The 11347-nt window shown below is 40.8% G+C and overlaps 1 protein-coding gene and 1 pseudogene across 1 annotated transcript; one reads left to right on the top strand and one right to left on the bottom strand.

Annotated features, from left to right (window-relative positions):
- Window positions 1–2039: 2039 nt before the first annotated feature.
- LOC108374510 (neprilysin) lies at window positions 2040–7485 on the bottom strand. The gene is made up of 3 exons (XM_017630481.1): window positions 5366–7485; window positions 3407–4900; window positions 2040–2696 (listed from the first exon to the last, which is right to left on the bottom strand). Exons 1-3 carry the CDS (start codon window positions 7451–7453, stop codon window positions 2040–2042), a joined length of 4239 nt encoding a protein of 1412 aa, XP_017485970.1. The 5' UTR covers window positions 7454–7485.
- Window positions 7486–9412: 1927 nt separating this feature from the next.
- The window catches only part of LOC108374511 (ubiquitin carboxyl-terminal hydrolase 46 pseudogene), a 10337-nt pseudogene continuing 8402 nt past the window's right edge, over window positions 9413–11347 (top strand).

Genomic DNA, 11347 nt, shown 5'->3' with positions numbered 1-11347 from the left:
TTCGAAATTGTTGTTGCTTGAGATTGAAAATGAAAATGTGTGTGTGAGTTTGTGAGTAAATTTAAAAATTAAATTGTTTGGAAACGTCAAGAATTTTAAAAGTGACTCTCAGCGGTTCTACCTTACTATATTTTTATCATGGTAAATTGTAATTTCGAAATAATCAATTTAAAATGAGAAAGCGTCAAATAAAAATGCGAAGGCGTCATTTGTAATTGTGAATAGTCATTTGTAAATGAGGATGCTCAATGGTACTTGCGAAAGTGTCAATTTAAAATGGGAATAGTTAATTATAAATGGGAACGAGTCATATGAAAATGCGAAAGTGTTTTTTGAAAATGAGAAAGCGGCATTTGGAAATGAGAAATAAAAGTAAAATCATTACGTACCATATAATTGATTTAAAGGCGCTTATCTCTGGTAAAGCTTATTCAATGTGGTCGCTGTAAAACGCATTTTAAAACGGGGTTTTTCACGCTTTCAGAATGTTATGATCTTCATTGTTGCTGCTTGCAAGTCCCGTATTATTACAGTAAGTAAGTTAGTTAAGAAGTCAAGAAAATATTGCTGGCTGATATTCAGATGAAACGATCTCGGCCGATTTCTGTAGAAACTTTACCACGAATGACAAAGCCCATATTTTCGTCAAAAAATGCTGCTCTTTTGAATGTTTGGTAACATTTTCTGGCCATAACGTATACACATCTGCAGTTCATAATGACCTGTTTGAATCTGTTTAAATCAAGTCAATAAAAATTTTTGCTAATCGACTAACCGATTAGTCGACTAGTCCATTGATAAGAGATGTACGAAGGAGGCTAGCTGAAACGGAAATCATATTTTCTACTATGGAACGAAAAAGCTGGACTGGATTTTTATAAATTTTTTCATAAAAAAAAACCTGGAATGATTAATTAATCTGTCAGAAACTATCAGTCCTATCGGAAAGTGAGGTCTATGAAGAATTTTGTTAGCTTTCATTTGCTGTATCTCATTTTAAGATTGTTAAATTGGTTCGTAAGATAAACATGATTAAGTGGAACCACTTTTGGTTTTAAGCTGAATAACGGTAAATTGCATTGCATGCATAATTTTTGTTAGATAATGAGCTATACTTGAAAAAAAATAACTATTCAATAAACAAAAGAAAAATAGGAAAAATCTGTTTAAATGTGGTGTCCCTATATATTTTTCCACTACTGTAAATAAATAGGTTGATGTTATAGGCAAAGCATTAAATTTTTATAAAGAAATGTGTATACCTCAAGAACCGTTTTACCGATATCTACCAAGCATGGTGCGCGTACTGGTTTTGGTCTCACTTAACAATGCATTGGATATTTTTTAATTCGGTCAATAACCGCTCCCACTTTCCATATAACGGTAATTTTTAGAAACGTGCAAAAAATGGTACATAATAAGTTGTAACATTGCGTTTTATTTCCCATTCCTTGTTCGTAGCATTCCGATCCGCATCTTTCTGAGCTTTGTTGAATTTAAGGTCAGCTCCCATTTTCACCTTACGGACGAATGGTGCAGAGCCATCGCATTTTTTTACCAGATCCTACTTTTCAATCTATGTTTAGATTGTCATTAAAGCGTTTCAAAACTCGGCTCATAATTCGACGACAAACGTTAATGGTTTTGGCCATTTTTATGTGGCTCAAATTCGGATTTTATTTAAAAAAAATTTCACAATGATTTTTAGGATTTCAGATTGAGTCTAAATTTTCGGCAACCACTGATGAGCAAATGAAAAAAGTCATTATTCAGGCATTAAAACCATATGCGATGATGCGCTATCTTGTTTTTATTGGACACTTAATACGAAATTAAAAAGTACAAAAAAAAAAACAATGTTTCACCCGCACTTAAACTTCTTTACATATTTTTCTAATAAAACGACTAATAAAATTAAATGCAAGCACTTTCATAGTATCTGAAAACTTTTATGTGTAAACAAATCATTTGCTAATATTAGAACATATCAAATTCCGTTTACTCTTTACTATTTACTCCACTACTTCGTCATCATTTCTTCAGTACACCATGCACTTGTCATCCGGATTCATTTCCGCGCCTGGCGCGCAGCCAAACTCTCGCGCAAATTCCACATTATTGGCCAACACGCCATTTACGTCGAAAAGTTCCTCGGTGTGTGTGTCTAGCGGCAGGAATGTTGGTGGCGGCTCCTCCATATACCTGGCGTGGCAACGCGCTTGCGCAAAGCTTATAAAAAACAATTGTGTATTTGTAAAGTCCACACCCGGCAAAGTTTCACGCATAAGCGTCGGCCGATTGCTCGGATCGACCGATTCCAGCCAAGCAAGATAGGCCTTGAACGCCACGTTCAAACCGGCACTATCCGTCATAAGTTCGCGCAATTTGGTGACATTGTAGTAAACGTTCGGTATATTGTGCAAATAGTTGCTGTACTGCATGCGATAGCACTCGGAAATGTTATTGAAGTTCTCCATAACCAATTCATCGCGTGTAATTTCTGTTTCTTCCACGCCGTCGGGTATTACGGCGCCAACAAGCTCACGCGCAATGTGCTGTCCAATAAGCGCATACTTCAGCGAATTTGCGTAGTGATAGTCGTAGAAGGGTGGCTGCAATATGCCCCAACCGGTAAGTATACCATTTTCCACCAGCTGCATGTGCACATCCGGCGCCTCGACGATACTTTCGTCTACTTCGGGATCNGTTTACTCTTTACTATTTACTCCACTACTTCGTCATCATTTCTTCAGTACACCATGCACTTGTCATCCGGATTCATTTCCGCGCCTGGCGCGCAGCCAAACTCTCGCGCAAATTCCACATTATTGGCCAGCACACCATTTACGTCGAAAAGTTCCTCGGTGTGTGTGTCTAGCGGCAGGAATGTTGGTGGCGGCTCCTCCATATACCTGGCGTGGCAACGCGCTTGCGCAAAGCTTATAAAAAACAATTGTGTATTTGTAAAGTCCACACCCGGCAAAGTTTCACGCATAAGCGTCGGCCGATTGCTCGGATCGACCGATTCCAGCCAAGCAAGGTAGGCCTTGAACGCCACGTTCAAGCCGGCACTATCCGTCATAAGTTCGCGCAATTTGGTGACATTGTAGTAAACGTTCGGTATATTGTGCAAATAGTTGCTGTACTGCATGCGATAGCACTCGGAAATGTTATTGAAGTTCTCCATAACCAATTCATCGCGTGTAATTTCTGTTTCTTCCACGCCGTCGGGTATTACGGCGCCAACAAGCTCACGTGCAATGTGCTGTCCAATAAGCGCATACTTCAGCGAATTTGCGTAGTGATAGTCGTAGAAGGGTGGCTGCAATATGCCCCAACCGGTCAGGATGCCATTTTCCACCAGCTGCATGTGCACATCCGGCGCCTCGACGATACTTTCGTCTACTTCGGGATCACCGCCATAAAAGCGTTGACGCTCCTTGTAGCCCTTGTATTTCATGGCGATGTCCTGTTTGTGCCAGAAGTTTGTATGTTCCAACGGCAGATCTCGCAGATTGACATCCTTGTAGACGGGGAAAAGCAGCGAGTCATAAAGCATCAGCTTATTACGGAAAGCATTTTGTGCATTCTCCGGCAAACCTTCCACATTCAAAGCTTCACGCATCGCTTCCTTGATGGCGCCAAAAAGTTGCTCTACATCGCTTCTAACTTCGCTGCGCTGATATTTATTTCTATACATCTCACCGATAACCTTGGGGAAGTAGCGCATAACAAGCTCTGCGCAATATCCCGCACGTGGATTGCTGGTCTCATTGCGGGGAAAATTGATCGCGGCCAATGCACGATACATTATGTAGTTAGTCAGCGTCGGCTTGGGATTAGAGCGCGCAGCACGCGCCAGATGGTGAAAGTAACGCTCGGATTGTACGATGATCTCCGAACTCGCAACGGTAGTATTGAGACTTAATTCCAAATACTTTCTGAAATTGATTATGTTACCGAACTGCTTCGACAGATATGCCAGATTGCGTCCTTCATAAACGTGACGCTCGGTTTTGTTATCCTCCGGCGGTGGCATTGATTCTTCCTCTCTCATAAATCGGCACAACTCGAATTCAAAACGTACGATATCGCCAGCGGTGCGCTCAGTTTCGTGCTCCTTTAGCGAAAACCAAGCTTGCAGATCTTTGGACACCTCCGTCTGGAGTTGCGCGGAGATCTCTTCGCGAGCATCCGCTTCCACTGCAGATCCAGCGCTGCACAAGTGACGTGGAATCAGCGTCGTTTTCGGTTCAGTCAGGTAGATGATAGCTCTGCCCGGCAGCGAATGGCCCTTGTTTTCTACATCCATGCCAATGAGAAAATCAAAGCCATAATTGAGGCGCAGTCGCGCAATCACTTGCACCCAATCGTAGTTGCTGTTCCAGTTAGTGCCCGCGAGTAGGGGCATGCCGTGATACTCCTTAACGAAATTCATTAAGAATGCTTGCTGCAGCCCTGACGAACGGTCAACTGTTAAACAGGACTTGTAGAATTCCTTAATTTTACGTTCGTTCATATTTGGTCTTCCCTTGCTGCGTGTGTTTGCATCGAGCAGCGTCTGCACGTCTTTGCGTACACGCTGTATCAATTGCGTTTGCACGGAGATTGGCGCGTCGCCATCTTGCAGCTGCGGCTGCTGATCTGGCCATTTGCCGCATGCAAAATCATAAAAGTTGTTGCATGGATCAGCTGAGAGATCCATGTATTTGAGTACCTCTGTTGCCTTGGCGTTGCGTATGATTTGCTCTTCTCTTTCGCGTCCATTGGCACCACGTTGGCTGTCAGCTTGCAATGCGAGACAAACTAAAGCGAGCAGAGCGAAGAGCAAGAGTGGTGGCTGTGACACAAATCCAGGCATTTTCACGTTATGAAGTTGGAATCTGTACTGAAGTGCTCGCTAGCTCAAATTGTGTGGTTTCAAAAAGTTCGCTTTGATTGTTTTTTTTTTTCGTTTTTTGCAAGCAACAGCTCGTTCTGGCGATAAGCAAAGCGCCCTTCGCTCGCTCTACACAAGCTGTCGGTGCGAATTAATCGCGTCGGAACTCAATGTAGTAGCAAAGGTCAGTGATGTTTTTGTTTACATTTCCACAAATAAATCACAAAAGCTCTGAATTGCGCAAAGTGTCTGTGTTTACATAAAATTTTATAGAAATGTGCCGATTAGAAAAGCATCAACTGAGCGATTTGATTAGAAAATTCGGTTGGCGAACGACTGTTCTGGTGGTCATAAGCTTGTCGTCAAAACGCTGTATCCTACCAAATTGCCAGAAAAAAAATCAACTTATTCCCTAAAAAAACTTTTATTTGCGTGTATTTGTATATTTTTCTTAACTTAAGCTAATTCTGTAAACTAATAAATTACACATTTATCTGGCGGATTCATTTCCACACCCATCGCGCAACCAAAGTCTCTTGCGAATTCCAAAAAGTTCCTCAGTGCTCCATTAACGGCAAAACGTTCGATCGTGTGTCGTTCCCGGGGACTTAGCGTGCGCGCCCGTTCCGTCGTAGTGATTCTCCTTGTCCCCGTGCCGCCGGCATTGCAGTGCATTTGCGCAAAGGCAATGAAAAAGAGCTGCGTGTTGGTAAAATTGAATTCGGGTAAGGTTTCTTTCAACAGCTGTTCATAATCGTCCGTCGGTTGTAAGTAGGCCAGCCAATTCAGATACGCATTGAAGGCTACATTGAGCCCGGAACTCTGTGCTATGATTTCTCGCAGCAATGTAAAATTTGAAAACACCGTCGGATCGTTATACAAATAATTACTGACTTGTTGGCGGAAGCATTGGCTACGATTTTGATATTCAAACTCAGTCATGTGATCCCAATTAAGTAAGCCGTCCCTCGATGTGGACCAGGAGATGTCATCGAAGGCGCTGGCTAGCAAATTGGCCAATTTTTGCCCAATCACTGCGTAGCGCATGGCATTGGGATAATGTGTGTGATAGAGTGGTTCTTGCAGCAGTCCCCAGCCCATTTCGAAGCGTGTATGCTGCGTCGTATAGCGTATACGTGTGTCGTACGCTTCCACTTGATCGTACCGATTCTGGCGTTCTGGTGGGAAAATGCGCTGAAATTGTGCCTCTTGTCTGTCCTTCATAAGAATGTCTAAGTTGTACCAGTAATTGCTGCGATTGATATTCATATTACTAATCTCCATTTTGCCATAGACGGGGAAAAGTAGACGCATCTCTGCGAGCTTACTCTCAGCAATACGGCGTGTGTAGTCTTTGATCCATGACTTCTGTAAGCTCATACGGAAGGACTCTTTCAACTTGTCAAACATGTTGAGTACGTCATCTCTGGCGGCGACGTTCACGTGGTTTCTATAGTACATTTCGCCAAGTACCCTCGGAAAGTAGCGTTTAGCCTTTTCGAGGCAGTAGAATCCACGATTGCTGGGCTGGTCGTTGTGTGGAAAGCTCAGCGCGGATAAAGTCTGGTACATAATATAGTTGGCAATCACTGTTCTATTGGTCGTCGCTAAAGTCTTGATAAGTTGCCTAAAGTACGGTTCGGCCGCCATAAATACGGGTTTATGGATCGGTGTACCAAAGGTTGCCGCAGTGAAGTCAATTTTGTTCTCATATTGGTGCGTAAAGTCGAAGAGCGTCTTGCGTATATCGCTGTTATAGCTCTGCCAAACGGCGATAGTCGGTTGCATTGCGTTTTGCCTTTTTATGCCAGTACAAAGTTGGAATTCGAAAGCCACCAGTTCAGCCGCCACCCTTTGTGCCTTCTCCATATCGAGTGCCAGCCACATGTTGAGGTTCTCGGCAACTTCGTTTTCGATAATCGCGTATTCTTCGGCGCGTATGTCGGTCTTATTTGTGCCCTCCTCGCTACACAGCTCCGGCGGTATGAAAGTGTCTGGTTCTCCCAAATATACGCTGTCCTCAAACGGATACAAATAGTTCACATCGATTTTCACACCGACCAATATATTCATGCCATATTGGAAGCGCAACTTGCCCACCACATCTTCCCAACAGTAGTTGTGACTTTGCATGTGCCAATTAGAGCCCGGTGCTGTGGGAAAGCCGCCATGCGCTTCTATTATCTGACTAAAATATAGCTGCTGGCTCACATCATTTCGCTCCGTCGTTGTGCAGGACCTATAGAAATCTTTTAATTTGCGACCATGCACGCCGTCCTCCAGCTTGGTTTGCTCCTGCAACATGTTGCGCAAATCGTGATCGACCTTGATGCGCATATAGATTTCCGTGTTTTCCATGATGGGTTGTTGGTGCTTCGTATGAACGTAGGGTTGCTGCCAGCTGCCGCAGGCGAATTCGTAGAAGTCCAGACATGGATCGACGTGCAAATTCATGTATCTGGGCATCTCGTTGCGTTTACGTTGTGCTGTTGGATTTTTGCGCTCATTCTCCGCGGCGATAGCGACCCAAATCAGGAATAGTATTGTGCTGGTCCATAGTGCGCCTTTCAGCATAGTCGTTCACTTTGCCTTACGATGTAAGTTTGCGTACACACTACTAAGCCCCGGAGCGCACTAAATAGTGAGGCGGGCACCAGAAGTTCCGAACAGTTGCTGCTTGGCTTAGTTTCATTTATGAAATGTTGATAAGTGGAAGTGTTTGACAGGCTGTTGCATGCTATGCGATTCTAATGCTTTTTTAGTGTTAGAGGTTATCTCTAATATAAGTGTGTATGTTTCATATAATTTATTTGTACATATGCAGCATAAAATGTGAAAATTTATTTGGCGTCAAAGAGTATGAAGGCGATACTGACAACTGATTGTGAATATTTACGAGTGTACAAACTATGTAGATTGTTGATTTAGGCTTGTTGTGGGCGAGGCTTTGGAATGTAAATAAATGAAATAATAAACGAATTTAAAACTACAGTCAATAGTAGCCCAATTACTCGAGAACTGGACCGTTCAATACTTCCATTCGGAGACATAGTTGTCCATTGTGAGTGCCCTGTATGAGTGAGTCTTTGGAGGAGGAATATTCACCTAGACGAGGTTCGTTCACAAATTGGAGAGAAAGCATAATCAAGTGCGGATATCGATGTAGGAAGCGGTTGATTGATTGCTCTCCTAATTTATGGCAGCTTCTGAAAAGAGAACTCGTTAGTAGCCGTGATTAGTGAAGCGTCGTTTCAAGTTCGATATTGTTATGTCTGGGAAAACAGCGCAGAGTGACGTTGAGATTACCATTGCCACGATTTCACCTGTTTTATACCCTATGGCTTTTAAAGCTTCGGGCGAAGATTGTCCGTCTGGATTTGAGCTATTCAAGACGCTGAAGTCGTTTGGCGAAGTAAAATACTCACTTAACTGCAGCTACTCTAAGCAGAGCCCGAAACCGATCCCTTACTCCAACTTTAAACAATCGCCTCGTGCCCGAAGTTGTTTGGTTTCCACATGTGGGATTCCCTAAGCTTGAGGCCGTCCTTTGTTGATTCCCTCCTGAGGTATGGCTTTCATCGCCCGGATTTTAGCTTTATTAAAAAGTTCGAACCTTTTTTTGCCAAGTATTTGTCTGAGTTTCAAAACACAGCCTAAGCCGATTGAGATTGACCCTTGGACAGCTTTAAAGCAGACTAATATTGGTAAAATCACACCGATTAGGCCAGTCGGCACTCACGGGAGCTCGATGTACTCAGTGGTGCAGCCGGTCGACGTAAGCACTTTCTCACTTGACGTTTTTTAGTAAAACTCGACTCCAGCGCCAACTATGTTGCTCTTTTTGCAAAAGTATTGCCCTTATAGTTACCAATACATATCCCGAATATGAGCCCAAACGCATCATAAATACGAATTTTTAGTAATAATTCGACTCCAGCTCCAACTGGCGGTTCAAATTGTTAGCTGAAACTATCCAGAGATTCCCAGAAAAAAAACGGCTTTAAAAATATATATTAGTATAGATTGGAGATGGGCACGGGACTAAATGTATAATTCCAATCCCGCCAATCACGAAGTTTAGTTTTTAAATCCAGAACCCGCCCATACCTATGTTTTTCAGAATTGTACCGCGGGTCCCGAAATCTGTCACTAAGAAAAATTTACATGTCTTTCAAATTAATTTTAAATAATAATAAAAAAAGCAATGAAAGATCTGGCATTTTCCGATTATTTTGTTTTGCTTTGCTGTTCGTTTTCATCTCAATAAAACATAACATAAGGAAGATTTTCTGAATTTGCGGTTTTGCGGGGAGTGTCGGGAAAGGATTTTGGTACGGTCTCGGCGGCATAATTTTTACAAACCTTCCCCGATACCGACCATCCCGGCCAATTTGAAATCAGTACCGATCCGATCATTGATCAATTTTTATATCGAGAATTGAAGTCGGTTTTGTTTTTTTTGCTTAAAAATTACATGTTTTATCTAAATTTTGATTACATTCTTCATACATATTTTTCTCTTTCTTTTTCAGGCCATAATTCAAACTAAATTTCTATAAAATCAAAACTCATTAAACGAAAAGGCTAAGTTTATCATATCGATTTAATGCATCAGTGCGCATCAAATTTATTTCAAGAGAAACTAAGCGATAACAGCAACTACAACAGCAAAATTAAAGTGAAGTAATTATAGAGATTCGTAGTATTGATGACGGCCCATTAACACCGCAAACGAACGCCAGCAGATTTGCAAAACACCTTTCGCACAGCAAATCGCCGCAATATTCAGGTGTTTGGTGAAGGAACGAAAGGAACTCTTGAACACGGTAGGTGTAAAATTCATGTAAAATAATAGCCATAAAGTAGTTTATCATCATTTAACATTTTAATCACTTTCACTTCACACACACAGACACATACGTACGTAATAGAATAAAAAAAAGTACGAGTTAGTATAAATGAAAATTGCAAATTTTCGCCATCAAAAAGCTTTGACTTTTTTGATAGTTTTTTTTTTTAATGGTGTTAATAGGTTTATAGATTTAGCTTTACTATAGTTTAGAGTTCGAAACTCTTAGCTCCCATTGTAACTTCCACTGTCTGTAAATACATTAGCGCGAAAGTGGCTTGCCAAAAAATTAAAAGTTTTTTGTGCCAACTTGCAGTTTGTTTTTTTTTTTTTTGGGAACTCACCGCTTGGTTGCATGATGCTTTGGCATAAATTTTGGCAAGTTTTGGGTGCAAGAGTTCAGGCATCGTAGTTAGTCCTTGGTGCAAATGTGCACCAAGCGCAGGTTGATATACATATTAGGAACAAATAAAAGAGAAAAGCATAAAAAGAAATCGCTAGCTTAGAGTGAAAAGTTGCTAAGACCCATTTTACAAATTTAACAGGGGAGGAAAAAACTTCTTATAGCCATTTTCTTCACGTATTTCGCAAAAATTTTATCAAAAGATTTCGAGTTATTTTGGCCTTACCAAATTTTCGTTTTATTGAAGAAATATAAAAGGGGAAAATAAAATAACGTCCTTATTTCTTTAGTAGTTACTGAATTATCGGAGACTTCGGATTTCTCTAAATTACCGTTATATCGGATGTGGGCGTGGTTGTTGTCCGATTTTAGGAATTTTTAACCGTTTGCTATGTTGTTTCAAGGTCAATAAACTGTGCCAAGTTTGGGAGAAATTGGTAGAGCGGCTACGCCCACTTTCCAAAAATTTTCAATATTATTATTTTCCGCCTAAAGATAATTGTAAATATCAGTTTTGATTGACTAAGCGTAATTAGTTACTCAAATATTGCAGTTTTTGTATTTTTGAAAACTACCTTTATATGGGAGGGTGGCGTCGTTAATGACCGATTTTTTTCCATTTTCAATACCATCCGTCCCTAGCTCTAAAGAAATACATGTACCAAGTTTTGTTAAAATATCTCAAGGACGGACAGACAAGCGGCTTAATCGATTTTTTTTCATTCTGGGCATTTTGCTATGTATAACTATATATGTCTATATATATCTCGATTCCTTTAGGTCGCTTGTTTTATCTACTCAAGTCTGGTGAGTTTGTACTCTGTAGAACCTTTGCATTCTTGTGGAACTATTTACGAAACTAGTGAACTAATCAGAGGCAGAAGATTAAAGATTTTCTTCAGGAAAGTTCTTTGACTCACATTTCAGGAGTTAAATCCTATTTTATGATTTATAACTTTAATTTGGTTGCATTTTGGGCCAAATTTCTTTGCAAAGTAGTTCAAAATTTCTGAGGCCTTAACATTTGTGAACAAACCAAATCCTAAAATATAAGTCTTGCACACTTTTAGATAGAAAATCTAAAAGCAGTTGGCATAAACAAAAAAAAAAAATGATTTCAGTTGGCCATTTTTCTGTTACCACCACCTTACTTCCAAAAAAGGAGGAGGTTATCAGTTCGTCGGAATCTTTTTTTTTTTTTTTTTTTTTTTTGTAT

Source organism: Rhagoletis zephyria, unplaced genomic scaffold (assembly GCF_001687245.7).
Source record: "Rhagoletis zephyria isolate East Lansing unplaced genomic scaffold, Rhagoletis_zephyria_1.1 Rzeph_scaffold_07778, whole genome shotgun sequence".
Lineage (NCBI taxonomy): Eukaryota > Metazoa > Arthropoda > Insecta > Diptera > Tephritidae > Rhagoletis > Rhagoletis zephyria.
This window is presented reverse-complemented; position numbering and strand designations above follow the sequence as displayed.